The sequence below is a fragment of the Poecilia latipinna genome, unplaced genomic scaffold, assembly GCF_001443285.1.
Source record: "Poecilia latipinna isolate Pla-1442-1.1 unplaced genomic scaffold, P_latipinna-1.0 Scaffold168, whole genome shotgun sequence".
Lineage (NCBI taxonomy): Eukaryota > Metazoa > Chordata > Actinopteri > Cyprinodontiformes > Poeciliidae > Poecilia > Poecilia latipinna.
In genome coordinates this window covers 413,551-428,777 of record NW_015112784.1, presented here as the reverse complement: position 1 = coordinate 428,777, position 15,227 = coordinate 413,551, and the positions used below count along the sequence as shown (strand labels likewise).

The 15,227-nt window shown below is 40.8% G+C and overlaps 1 protein-coding gene across 2 annotated transcripts in view; it reads right to left on the bottom strand.

Annotated features, from left to right (window-relative positions):
• prdm6 (PR domain containing 6) overlaps positions 1-15,227 on the bottom strand; it is a 104,241-nt gene that overhangs the window by 63,329 nt on the left and 25,685 nt on the right. For both annotated transcript variants that reach the window (XM_015029958.1, XM_015029957.1), the window contains exon 5: positions 68-195. In XM_015029958.1, the coding sequence (XP_014885444.1) occupies positions 68-195 (128 nt within the window). The remainder of the gene's footprint in view (positions 1-67; positions 196-15,227) is intronic.

Here is a 15,227-nt window from a genome sequence, read left to right as displayed (position 1 = left end):
CAAAACAACCAAAGTTAAATTTAGGAAAAATGCCAACTTTGCATCAGAGGACATCAAACGTTCTTACCTGTACTGGACCACCATCATGTTCTGCTCCCCACAGTGTCTCGCACAGCGGATGTACCTCATCCAACTGGATTTACTGGGATCGTTTCCATCTATAAAGTGCTGCAACGTTCCCTCTGCATCATAGATCTAGAGCACACAGAAACAATGGTGTATGTAACTGGCATTTCAATTAGTTTTTATTCAGTTAAAACAGTTTTACTAGTTTAAATTGTACAGTGTTTTTTTTTCCAGAATGAGTTTCCACCTTGACCCACTGTTGGTCCAAATTGGGCCCCACAAGTACCAGACTGGTACCTAGACCTATAGATGGGACCAGTTCCTACTGCGTCAGCCTGGTTAGCAGGTCTGGTATTACAGAGTCACCAAGAAGAGACACAAAAACATTAAAACAGTCGAACCAAATAAAATGATAAAAACTGTAAAATTTCTGTAAAACATGATCATTTGACATTTTCCAGCTTAAGTAAACGGATCAGTCACGTTTATGAATGAATAAATGAATAAATGTATTTCTATTCATTAGAAATGTATGTATAAATACAGACCCTATCCCATTCAGTATGTTTCTGAATGTTGTTTTTATTTGGCTTTGTCAGGACGGCTTCTTTAAACTCAGATTATAATTTAATCTGCAGACCTGGATGCTCAGCAGCACAGAAGCGACTCATTGATCTCGACTTTAGGTGGAAAACATGATGATGAAACTCGTACATCAACAGAAAGCCGAGGATTCACAGCTAATAGTGATCATAAGCAGTTAAAGCGTTTCCATCTCACCCAGCCTCTGTGTGTGTGTGTTAGTGTGTGTGTGTTCATTATTAATCCATCCCTCCATCCATCCGTGGTGATGCAGTGAGACTGTATTGAGGAGGCGTCAAGTGTGTTTATAAGGTGATGACCTGAGCCAATAGCCGGCCTCTGTTCTGTCCATACAGCCTGCAAACAATCAATGCAGTAAATGACTGTGAGAATCAAAGCAAACAGCCTCATTCATTATTCTCAGTATGTCGCACTGTAACGTCTGTCACTGTCAGACTGTCTGCAGACTCTCAGGTTTTATCTGATCTGTTAGAAACCCAACAGATTCATCACTGAACAAGAGGAGTCGACCTCAGAAACATGAAGCAAACCAACCTTTATGGGGGAAGTCAGCTCTGATGAGCCAATCTGCCCAGTCAAAGTGTCCTGTGCTGCAGCTACATCCATCAGTCAGGTGATGTAATTCATTACACCTGTTACCCATCCAAGCCTCTCATCCTGTAACAAGTCGGTCTTAATCAGGAGTTAAGGTAATTTTTTTTAATCAACCTTGATGGTGGCTGAAGGTTTATTGTGTCCACGTTTTAAGTGGTTGTAAAGTTTACGATGTGCATCCATTCCTAAATGTTTTGCTCACATAAATGAGCTCTGATCGAGGCAGAGGGAGAGACGACTCATCCTGCTTGTCTGTCTGTGGTCTGATGTCCATTTGGTGAAGATTCATCACTTTAAGGCTGCATTCCCACCGGCCATGCTTCCTTCACTTTAATCCAACTTCAGTCCATTTGTCCAGAAGGTCCGGTTCGTTTGGGGAGGTGTGAATGTGTGATCAAACTCTGATGTGGACCAAAAAAGCAAATTCTGGTCCTACTCTGGTCCACTTCAACTCTGTTTGGTTGAACTGAACTGTGGTGCAGCTTAAATGCATGTGAACGCCAAACAGACAGTAGCTTGGTCCAAAAGCAGGAAGTGGACTAACGCGCAGGGCATTCTGGGTAAATACAACCAAAACAAACGTGTTATTTTAGCACTAGCAGAAGAAATGACTTGTGGTCTTTTACCAAAGACAAAAAAGGGAAATTCTCCAACAGCTAAAATCTGATTTGTGTTTACGTTTGGCGAAGGAAGCTGCGCTCAGCGTCTTCAGAGGTTTTTGTGTCGTTTCCTTCAGTGGTGTTTTTTGCAGCGCCCCCACAGGTGAGCAGGGGAACAGGTTTATCAACTGGTTTGGTTGGTTTGACACAGTGCAGTGTGAAAGCAAACCACAGCAGCTGAAAATGTAACAATTTTGGTCCCCAATGTAACCAAATCGACCATAAGGCGGGTAAACAGCCTAAGTAAAATGAAGATGAACTCTGGGATGATGTTGTGGCTGTTTGGCCTTATAAATATTCTGGCATCCAAAGGAAAAGGGGGTACATGGCAAAATTCACCAACATAGACTCCCTGCTGGTGCTTAAATCTGTGCTGCTAGCGATTTAAATGGGGATGTTATGAATAAAACTCAAATTAAGAAAAAGGGAGGAGAATCTCCTGCCGGTAATAAAACTCTCTGTCTGATCCCATCCTGACCACTTCAGTCAGTCAAAGCCTTACTGCCACAACACCAGAGTATGTGGGTCCATTTTAAATAAACTGAACGCATGTTCACATATATTACAGACATTTTAAAACTCTTTAGTGTTTAGGTCAGTTTGTGTTTGAACCCTGTATTTTTCCCAGGCAGTGAGAGCGATCAGAAGGTCTTTATTGTGACGCTTTTTATCGCCTGAGAAACTTCCTGCTGCCGGTACAGTAATGCTTCTGAAGCTAACAGCTGGTTTCTAGTTTCATGCTGTTTTGTCAGGTTTTTTGGCCGCTTGTGTTTATCGAATCCATCGCTGAGAAATTCCATCTGAAAGACAAACGACCAAAGATCTCGTATTGTTTAGTTCAACGGCTACAAAATGTTGCAAACGCTGCCAGGCTCACAGCTCCAAGCTGTCATTTTTCTGTCCGAGCACAAAAAGTTGATCTTTTTGTTGTTGTTGTTAAAACTCCATAAATTATTCTAGTTCAGCTTCGGCTTGTGTTGAACAGATGCAGCACAAAGCTTTATTTTCACACACTGAGATCATCCTTTTCTCACAACCTTCACAGTTCAGCTGATTATCTCAGCATCTTCTCTCTCGTCTGATCAATTATCAGAACAGGTAAAGGAAATACTCTGTTCCATCCTTTAACATTTCTCTATCCAAACAGTCTGATGTCTTATTATTTAACAGTTCAGGACAAAGAAAGAGGATCAGTCTGAATATTTTCTTAAATATTAGAATATGAATTTATTAGTCGTTGCTGCATTCTACTTAATTTTAGGAAATAATTCTCAATATGTATCAGGAAAATACTTGATCAGCACAACAGAGAATAATGTTAGTCGTAAGTTGATCAGTCAACTTTAGACCAACATTAAAGAGACATTATCGATTGACTAATGATTAATTGAAAGCAGTCGTTTTCTTAAAATCCTGAGTTTTGTCTTGTATCGGCTTCCTTCTAACATCAATGGATATTTATTCATAATTTCCTGAATTTAAAAAAAGAAGTACATCTGCTATATTTTAGCAATTATTGTGTCAGTTGTATTAAATACTGACTGAATAAACAGAAAATTGTGGTTTTCTCACTTTATTAACTTTGACATATTTATAAAACATAACAAAACAGGAACTGGGCTGCATTTGGGCCATTTAACTTTCCTGTTCTGGGATGCCACTGCCATGATTATTTCCCTTAGAACCATCAACAGGTTCTGCTTAAGGATGAGCAGCAGCGCCCTCTTCTGGATGACGCCAAACTACAACACTGAAAGAAGCTCCAAGCAGATGTTATCAGTTAATTATTTATTCTAATAAACCATTAATTGATAATTAATCATAAATCAATTATTTGTATCCCTACTGTTAAATATAAATATTTCAAATAAATATTTCTTCTAAATTGTCTCAATTATAGTACATTAAAAAATATTAGTACAAGTACAAGAGAACACAAATCTAAAGTAGATTTAAACATAAAAGAACAGGAAACAAATACTGGATTCTCTTAAAATGAAAATCTCAGACGTTGCCTGTCATTTCATTAATTTAATAAATACAACTGGGCAACAGGTAAAATGTCCAGGTTCCCTCATGTTGCTCACCTCTGACACCATAAGNGTGCTGGGCAGGAATGTGGGCTGCAGGCCAACCACAGCCTGTCCTTGACGGCTTCTAAACAAAGCCCAGCTCGGCCCGTTTCCTTCGCCCGAACACTCGGTCCGGTTTACGGCACACAGACATGACATCTGTCCATCTGACTGCATATGTGCAGAAATGACAGAATGACAGTAGTTTGGTGTGCTTCTCATCAGCAGGCGCTCTGTTGTTACTGCACACACTTCTGCAGACATGCAGGCAGTAAACTGAGACAGCAAGTCGACTGAGAGGTCAATGCCAACCAGAGATCGCTCTTCTGTAAATACAGTCAGTCCAGCTGAGAATGCCTCCTGCATGTAATAGTCTGAGTCTGAAAGGCTTCTTTCAGATGAGACAAGGACGGCGCTAACCACAGAGCAGTTGCTGGGTTTCTGCAGGTGTCATCAACTTAAATTTAAGGTTTTTAAAAACCTTTTTAGTACCATTATGACTGAATTTTTCTTCACACGGAATGCATATAGTGTCTTATAGGTTTGCAACAGAAGTGAGTCAGTGGCGAAGAACATCATCCAACCAAGTGTCAATAAATACACTTACGATACTGTAGGTAAAAAAGCTAGGTAGCTAGTTGGCAGGGGTATAATTAGCAGCTGGTTAGCGGTAGCCTCAAGTGCTTTAAGTCACTGAACGTTGTGATGTCTGCATGTGAATCAAATGTTTTGCTTGACTGAAAAGTGAGAAAAAATAAACTACATAGAATATGCAAGATCAAATAGTCCAGCCACTACAAAATTTAAGACTTGTGATTAACATATTTAAGGTCAACCTATTGGACTTCCATAAACTTAATTTTTTTAATAATTAATTTTTAACATTAAAAATTAATTACATTTATGAATCCTTAATTTTGGATTCATAAATGTAAGGCTTTTTAAGAAGCTGATATTTTGAGTTATTTGAAAATAACCGGACTTATAATAAACAGAACTTACTCTAATGTGGAATACTTATTTTAAGGAGCATCGCAAGCAGATTGCAGTGAACACTGGATGCCATCTAGTGTTCAGTTCTTTTAATGCTCTCCAAATGTGTCAGTCATTAAATACATTAGAGGAATCGGTTTTATGTGAAATGTTTCATCCCCTGGTTTTCATTAAAGTATATGAAGTTGAGAACTCTCAATTTGAAGTGGGAGTATTTTAGTTGCTAAAAGATCTGAAACACAGCCGAACTGATGACGTAATTAATCACCTATTGATACTGATCACGTGTCTATCGCGATATACACTGTTATTGATTTATCGTCCAGTCTTAAGTGTAAGTGTAGCTGTAGGGACAGAAAAACAAACCACATCAGACATGTGGAACAAAAACATGAGCATTTTTATTTTCTGCAAAATACAAACACTACCACAGTTCTGAGTGAGGGAGTTCTGCGACAACCCATGAGCACTTTGTTGGTCGGTGAGTCAGGTGGCGACAAAAGGCCAGCTCATGCCGCTAACAATCACTAAGTACATCCGGAACCATGTGATGAGGGGAGAATGCAGGCCAAACTTTTCCGTTTCTTTTGTACAGAAAAGATTCACCAACCTGCTCAGATGAAAAGAAAAATTAAGTACAACATGTTTTTTTAATAAGAGCTTTGTAGGTACCTGACAGAAGTCCAGACAGAAAATGGTTCCAGAAATAATACAAAGATTTGATTTGAAGCTTTTCACACTGCTTAGCTTACATTCTCTCTTTCTTTTTAAAGCCAGCCTTCTATTTTCATCTTCAGTCAGCTGGCGCCACCTGGAGTCCAGGAATGAGCTCCTGACTTTATTTTTTTTCTTTTTCTAACATGTTTTAGGTTTTAGACGACCATCCTGACTTATGGAGATGGAGGAGAGAAGTACCTCAGCCACGTGGAGTTCATAAAAAAACAATTTGAGTTGCTCCACCATTTTCTAAAAGAATTCAGGCGCAGAGCAGAAAAAGTGAAGAGTGGCTGAGGGGTCGAGCTCCAAATATACAGTTTTAAGCCAAAATATTCAAATTTGAACCCTCAGCCACTTCTGTCTTTTCAATACACAGAAATAAAAACAACAAGAACAAAAAAAATAGAAAGAAAAACGAAAGGAAAACTCTAATAGGGATGATAGTTCCAGTTGTATGTCCAGTTTGAACAACCTGGATGTGTGGCTGGTGTCAGACTGGCTGAAACATGGCATCAAAATAAATTATTGGGGTTTTATTTGGACTTGGAGGTAGAGAATTAATGAGTTTTAATATCAAAAGCTAAACAGGACGTCATTCCCAAATCAGAGTTCCAACCTCCAGGGTCAACGCAGAGCACCATAACTGAACACTTTTAGAGGTGTGCCAATAAATAAACCAGCTGATAAATCGGCTCCAATCTCCTTGGAGATCAGATGATATTTACATGTGAAGTTGATCTTATCTACCTCAGCAGAGGTCCAAAACCAAACCAGCGTCCTCTGCTGCTCTGCAGTGAGAGATGTTTGGTTGTCAGACCTGATCACCATGTCTGCATGTTGACAGTAGTCACTCAATTGTTGCCAACTCAGCGACATTCTTGCTACATTTAGCAACTTTTCAGATAGAAAGATAGATACCGGCCAAAATGGGAATCGACGGGTCAGACTTCTTAAAGATAAAACGGTGATCTCCTAGTCTGCTACATCTAGAAGCAGCTAAAAAAGTTTCTCTGACTGAGGACGGAAATGTTCAGTTGGATTTTTTCTTTGGATCTTGTTTTCCATGTTTGGTTTGGGATTCCTGATCTGCAGCTCTGACCTTAATGCTGGTCAGGTGATGACTGAACAGAACAGTTATAAACTCTTTACTAATCGTCACCATATGTAACTACATCTGACCGTATTGTGCATAAACAGTCAAATGAGGCTGTAACTGAATCGGAATCTTCTTATGATTTGACTGTTCATGTAAACATTGGTTGGGTTTTATATTTCTATGAATATGAATTGGACCTGTTTGTGCCATAAAGTGCCTTGAGACGACATTTGCCGTGCTCTGTTTTTATAGAAAAAAACAGAACTGAAATGTAACCCTGTACTTACATTTACAGTTACAGTAACTATTACTGTAACTGTACAGTAGTAATGGGATACTGCTGAAATAAATGACCTGAGTGAATGAAAAAGCCCAGTAAGGTGAGCAGCCGGGTCTGACACCAGCCGTCAAAACCTTGTGCTTCCTGTTGCGTCTGTATATAGAGACTCAGACTGTTCAATAAAACATCCCGTTGCTATAGTAACAAAGGAACCTGTAGTCTCTAAACACACCAGCAGGTTTGTGCAGTAAAGCATCTCTGTTCTGTACGTTATGGCTTTATAGCTCCTCACTCTGACCGTCACTCTGACGTCTGACTTCATGTGGACTGGACAGAAAACTGAAAACGAACCACAACAGAGGAAGTTACACAGCATGGAGCCCATTCAGACACACAGGAAACAAACTATTTAGAACTGAGCTTAAATGACTGGATTATTTAGTGTCTGGAGACCAATTTGTACATCAGAAGCATGAAAAACTGGATGATCATCTGAGTCATTTTGTGCTTTGGAAATAGAAGAATTGAGCAGAAGGGGTGAGTGATGAGGGCTTACAGTTTTATCACAATATTTTGTGATAAACAAAACTGATAAGCACAATTTATCCCTTCTTTTTTAGGTAACTCTACATTTAATCATATTTTAAGATTTATTGATACTCTCAATGAACAATCAGTGGAGAAAATTGGAAAACTAACAATCTCAACAATATGGACAGTTTTTGGAGGTTTTAAATATTATTAATTGACAATTATCAAGACAATAATACATGAAAATTCATGACAATAAATTTGACAATAAATGATCAACGATACGATAAATGCTCACCCCTGCTTAGTAGAAGAGTGTTTAGTGATGTAGGGGACAACTATTTAACCATTCTAAAAAACAAAGAGACAAATATCTAATGTATGCTTTTGATAGAAACATTTTGCTTCTTGTTGGATTTTCTTTGAAAACCAAAGCAGCTCACAGAGACGTAGAGGAAACAAGCCTGACAGTTCTGCTTCTGTCAGAACGGTCAACTCTGCAAATAGAGAGGCTGCAACTTCAACCATGGCCTCTAGATGTCAGTATATTCAACTTAGCTTGGCTTTCCATATAGATCTATTGATACTTAAGCTTTTACTGTCACATTAGCTTTGGTTTCAACGTACAACCAGTGGTCAGTAGGGACTAGAGGAGAAGTTGTGTGTAAACATTCTGTAGTGGTTCGTTTTCTTAGCTTCCTGTCATATCCAGCCCATGTTTTGACTATCTGGATATTTTTTTTTTTTTTTTGCCGCCAGACTCAGAAAGCTCATCAAAAACTGAGCATCTCAATACCAAGTAAAATTAATACAACATTTTTTTCCTAAGCAACCTGTTGCCTTGACTCCATTAGACCTCTCAGCAGCCATCTCAACACCTCTGTCTGTCCTCAACCGTTCCAATAACAGAACCAGCAGGATCTTCCTGTGGTTGGTTACTCTGTTAGTGGAGAATCCCCCGCTCAGCACCTACCCTACTCCTTCACTCTTTTCCTACTCATTTCATCGGCTTCTTTGCCCTTTAACCTGTTCTCGTTTAATTGTACGATACATTTTGAAGCGTTTGTTTGTGTTGAACCTGCAACGCAGCTCGTGTAACAGCCGTGGAGCGAGAGCATCAGAGTGGATCCACGTTCAAACTCGCCAGTAGCTTCACTGTTCAGAGTACCAGACTTCTTCACTTTGACCTCTCCTTTAGCTTGCATACATGAGAAACTCACTTATAATCCCCACGCTACCTAAACACACACTGAAAACACGCAGTAAATGTACACCGTCAAACCTCCCCACGGAGGATGGCCTCAGGCGAAAGTCTCATCTATCAGCATACATCAAACAAATAAAATATAAAATACAAAAATTCTCAAGATTTACTTATGTGTCAAAAAATTCTTATGGGAAAGTTTGAGCTTTGGGTGCAATAATGGGAAGACATGATTAAAGTGAGCTTATTTTTCCAAATAGAACAGAAAGAAAATTCAGGAGAAGGATAAACTATGGTTATGTTAAGGGCTGAAATGATTAATCAGAGTAATTGGATTAATCATGATTGATCGATTATTGAAATAACAGTCAACTAATCTATAAATTGATTAATCGTTAACTGGCTTTAATAGCAAGAAGAAAGCTATTATTATGGTACAGAAAAAGCTGCATATTTGCATTTTACCAGATTTTGAATAAATAAATATTTCATATGATTGATGTTCAGAATGTTGTGACACACAGATAAACTTGAGAGTTTTGTTTTTCAGGTGATGTGTGCTGATCCTGACCTCACATCGCAAGACCAGCCGTCTCAACTACAGACCACCATTAAACATAAAGCACATGCATTCAGTACAAGGAGAATATGATAGTGATGATAATAATAATAATAATACTATATGGTAACTTTACTCCCCCCTGTTCCTGTGGAGCTGCTCCCTCCCACTATGTGGCCCAGCCTTCTGATAGCCTCATCCGTTTTACTGACGGGCTGTGACGTTCCTCCTGACTGGGCAGCGGCTGCAGCAGGAAGCTCTCGTTGCCATGGTGATCCTCACGCTCCTCGCTGCCTTCGTACGAGCTGCCACAGCTGGAGGCGCTGTCACCGGGGGAACTGCCGGATTCGTGGGGCCCCCGGGCGGCGCCGAGGGCGTATCCGGCCGTGTTGACACCTCCTCTGAGTCCGGCCCCGCCCATACCCAGGCTCCGGTCTCTGGGAGGAGAGGCCGGCTCGCACTTAATGTGGAGGTTGTGGTGAACGCCAACGTCCAGGCTGGAGTTCTGGCACAAGTTTCTGTAAGTACAGGAGATGATGCGATAATTGTTTTGGTTCTATGCGTGAAGCCACGGTTTGCCATCAGAATGGATCTGGTCAGGTTTTCTCACCCCATGTGTCCGAGCGCCGAGTGCTGGAGGTTCTGCAGCTGCTGCTGCTGCCAGCTCGCCACCGATCCCAGACCTGAGCCCCCGAACCCAGACAGGGAGGACAGGTCACTTCCCAGGGAAAAGTCTGAGGGAGGACAACACAATGTCAGGTTGACCTTTAACCTTTAACCTGTAACAGCGGCCTGTTTGTCCTCACCTGTGCTGTAGGAGGAGATGGCAGAGGGATACCCACCAATCCCAGAGGCAGCAATGGACACTGCAGGAGTGGACAGAGTCTGAGCTGTCTGTGAGTGATTTATTCTCTGGTTCTGAGAAAAAGAGAGAGAAGTTTGACGATTAGAAACACTAAACAAAAACTGAGTCAGATTAGGTGATCATGGTCATCTGTAAAGTTATGATACTGTTATCACTAAGACATACGCAGGTTTACTGCAGGTTGGAATATGAAATTGTGTCTATGTGAAAATTAATACTTCACTTTTTACATGCAAGTTTTTGTTGCATTTACAAAATGACTCAAAATCCCTGAGTCAAGGGCTGTAATATTTTATTTTGAACAGTGATGCCCAAACCTTCTGCCTTGTTTTCCAAAACTGCCAAGTTGAAAGTACTTAAAGGCCACAAAAGAAACTTAATAGCACAAAAATCCTATTGCGACTTAAAATTTTTTTGTTATCTAAACCTGCAATATTGCAACATGCAAATGCAAAACATGCAATGTTGTTTGATTTTTGTTTATCTTTAATTCTTTACAGAATCTGAAAAACTGTTAGCTTGTGTTCAGCAGGCTGTCAGTAAAAAAAAGAAAAAAAATTAAGTGTCCATGAGCTGAATGGCCAAATTTCTACCACTGACAGACCAGCAAATGGCCCTTGAGCCGCAGTTTGAACATCCCTGAGTTGCAACTAATTAAAATGTACTTCATATAAAATGCTTATTCAGATGAAACACTAAGTGACTGTTTGCTGTTTATATTGGTGTGTTAACCTAAGAACTATTAAAGCTTTTTGATTTAATCAAATAAGCATTTAAGTATTTGTTTATTTACTGCTGGATGTTATGAAGTCCCATTTTAATGCCAGGTTGTTTTTGGGTTGAACTGAAGTAGAATGAATTATTGATCATTTGAATGATACACATTTTTTTTTATTCTACCTTTAATGATATTGATTCAACATAATAAGTGATGAATTATTTTTCTTAGCTGTAAGGATAAATAGATTTGGTGGTAGAAAGATAGTTTAATGGTATTTAATGCTGCACTTATGTTGAAATATTAGTCATTAGCTCAGTGGTTTTATCAAACTGCTGGGTTGGTTGAGTTGTCTTACACAGACTCAACTGATTATTAACGTCTTTATCTAAATAGTCTCTGGACAGAAGAAGGAAACCAAGTGAGACAGTGAAGTGTGATAAAAACCGTTGGCATGATGGAGCACTTGTTGGAGGGCGGCATCAGTGTGCGGAGCTCAGGCTTGTGGCTCATGCCCATGTGAGGAGGACTCTTGTCCTGCATGTTCTTAGAGACGCCGGCCGGGGACATGAGGCTGGGGGAACTGCAGTGGGAGCTGAAGCTGCCATTTCCTGTCAGAGATCATAAAGTTCAAATTATTACAGTTAAACACAAAATGGAGGAGAGCAGATAGGTTCCAGAAGGAGGATGGTTTGGGCCACTTGCAATTTGTGGATTTGAGGAATGTGAAGGCAGCCTTACCCACGCTGGAGACCACGGTGTTGGGAAGGTCAGAAGCCATCAGCCCTGCAGGAGATGGAGACATACAGTCACTGACCCAGGTCAAACATCTGGTTAGGATTCTGGACTTCAGGCTCAGAAGATAATGGTCTCAATATGTTCGTCTTAATTCAGAGTTTTCATCCCACTTTTTCTCAACAATGGTTAAACTGTTAAAAGATCCATGTAATTTGGACTTTAGAAGGACTGGATCATGGGGGAAAAACATGACTCATAATTCATATCCAGTTTTGTGAAACAACTCAAAACTGCTCCTATTCTATATGATTTTTTTTCCCACTCTGTCGGATTTACGCCACACACATACATTGCTGTGGCAACCAACTGACAACGGCTCCATTCGCCAGCAGAGCAGAGATCATGTTCAAGTCTGTAAGGGTTCAACACCAAGAAACACACAAATAACAGAACATAAGAACCTCAACAGAACATTTGGCCAGTTAGAGTTTTATGTTTTCAGGAATGATTTATTTTCACTATTATTGATAAATGATTACCTGAACACCAGCTGTGGTTGATTAGTCAAAGAGACTGATGATCTGTTAGAGTGTAGGTGTGTGGGCCGCCTTATTTTTTGGTTTCCTGAACCGAAACACACCAAACTCTGTAGCACATGTTAAGATTGTCAAAGTCAAGCTAGCATAGCTAACCTACTTCCCAATTCTTTGCTATTTTAATTTAAATTAAAACTTTTTTTGACCTATAACATGTGATACTGTTTTACCTTGTTATCTGGCTGTTGTAGTGAAGACAATTAAGAGCAAAACATTGCTCTTGGATTTTTAGATTCTTTGTGTGATTGTGTCATTTTCCCGACCACCAATATTCTTGACTCAGTGCATAGCAATGACACATGCGTGTCTCATCACAGTCACGTGTCGTCCAATCCAATAATATACATCAATGAAATTTGGTCCCAGGGTTCTGCACTACAGGGCCACTGGCCCCTGGTTTGCTCCAGCCTAGTACCGCCCACGGTTATAAGACGCTAGACGCCTTTGGTCTCAGCTTCACCATCTCGTAACAAGCTAATCTGGATTTACACTGAATGAAGACGCCAAGAATGTAATCTACTGTAGGTGAGATATTAACTTCTCACAAACCCAACTTTGAAAATTCTCATCAATCCCCTTCATAGAAAACTTCTAGCCTAAAGCTAAAGTCAGTATAAACACACCTGCATTCCCAGCGCTACAGGGTCGTTGGGGGGACATAGTGTTTCTCTGCAAGGATGAGTGTGAGATGGGCAGCAAGTTGTGATTACCCACAGCGCCCCCTATGGCTTGGTGAGAGTACAGCAGCCCGCTGGGACTGCTGCCTGGAATGGTCACCCCCATGTCGTAGCCAGAGGGAGGCAGACCCTGTTGGACCAAAGCCAAAAAGTGTTTTAGAACCTCCATGAAACAACACCATACACTCGCTCTGCAAAATAAATTAGATGCAGACGTACACAGATTCTCTGCCTGTTGATCATCAGATCGATGTCTTCGTTGAGTTTGCAGTACTTGTCGTCTAACTCTGGGCTCTGGCCAGCAGAATCGTCAGCTTCGATGTCGGGGCTTTCACAGCCGTTTAAACCCTTCTTCCGTAGAGTCTGGTGAGAAACAGAAGACAAGAGTGGATGAGTCGACTGGTCTAAACCTTCTAAACCAGTGGTCCCCAAACCTTTTCCTGTGAGGGCCACATAGCTTTTCCCTTCTCTGGTGGGGGGCCGGACCCCCACCAAATCGTGCGTTTCTCGATTGAATTTTACCCAGAAAGCACATGGGCAAAAACCATGAGTGAAACGGTGACTGGGACTAACTAGTATATATTCCATTGAAGGAAAGTAACTATAACATATTAATTTATCATAAAGGCTCGTTTAGAAGTATTAGCTGCTACTTACAGGCATCGCTTCGAAGAATTCAACCTGGAATGCGGCGTTCATAACAGACACGTGTTCATCTGCTCTACCGTTAGCAAACAACCGAACTGATTAAATAACATAAAAGTCAAGCAGTTCCCTAAAAGTCCAACAGATGGCAGTAATGCGCCCCACAGTTTACAGGACACAGTTCCTGCTAAAGAGCCCCCTGGTGGTTGAGGAAGAATCCACATATAAACCGGAAAATACAATGAATGAAAAAAAATCTGAATGCTCTCTGGTATTGTTCAGGGGGCCGGACCAAATGTGGAGGCGGGCCGGATGCGGCCCGCGGGCCGTAGTTTGGGGACCCCTGTTCTAAACCATGGTTAAACCAAAATAACAATGGTTATTATAAAAATGCTGTAAAGTTTTATATTGTTGTTATAAAAATGCTATCAAAAAAGGCTTAAAAATGTGACTTTGTAAATTATCTTTCTAAAATTGGGCTTCTGTCTCTTTAAAAACTCCTGGTCTTTCTGAAACTCACAGTCATCACAACATGGCTCTTGTATTAATCCTTTAACAATGTTTTTTACCAGTGTTGCACTAAGAAGTAGCTGCTATAATGAACTCAGCAGATGTGCAGTTCCACCAGGTGTTTGCTAATTGCTGCTGGCTAGTCTGAAGGAGCAGAGTGGATGAGGGATGCTCTGTGAAGCTTGGAAACTATAGCTCTGAGGAGGAGCCCAGGCATTTTTCACAGCTGAATGGTTGCCATGGGAGATTAAAGGATTTCTCAAACATCCATGAAAGAATCAAAACAACACTCCTGGTATGTTTTTGATCAGGAAACAACATTACAACATATAAAGCTCAAAAAAGTCGAGTTTACATAATACTGCCCCTTTAAAATTAATATAGCAGTGCTGACCACATGAGGGCGCTGTCTGAGCAGATACTGTCACCAGTGAGGCATAGGTTGCAAAAAAAGTTGTCAGCTGTGAACTCCCACCTGATCAACTTTTTCCATGGTAGAAGGAGTCACTCTTTACTTTTACATGAACAGAAGATAAGTTCTGATGAGGATGGGTCCACTGAGCGGACCACATGTCAGTATTGTGAAACATCTGTTCACGCAAGGATCAGGTGGTGTGTGTGTGTGTGTGTGTGTGTGTGTGTGTGTGTGTACAGTATGCAGTTTGGCTCGTGGTGCCTGCTTCAGCACTTCACACCCCATCACTCCAGCCTGTCAGCAGAAGGACACTGCAGGCTCCCCCAGCCGTTGGACCAATCACAGCGTCCGACTCATCCCATCCGAGTCCACCTGTTTCCCTTTACAGAGAGAGGGTGGAGTGTGGTGAGGCAGCTCCCACCAATACAAGTGTGGCTGGTGGAGGGATGGCCGTAGAAGGCTATTTTTTTCTTCAGAGTGTGTGGGAGCTTCTTGTTACTCCCACACACACATGCGCGCGCACACACACACACACGCACACACACCAAGTTAAATCAAACACAACGCAACACCCTTAGCTTGTTTTTCGAAGAAAACTGAACTTGAGAGTGAGTCATTCAGATGGAGGGTGGAGCTAAAGCTGAGACTTCACTTCCAGAAAGATTTTTTGGTTCTATATACTGGAAGTA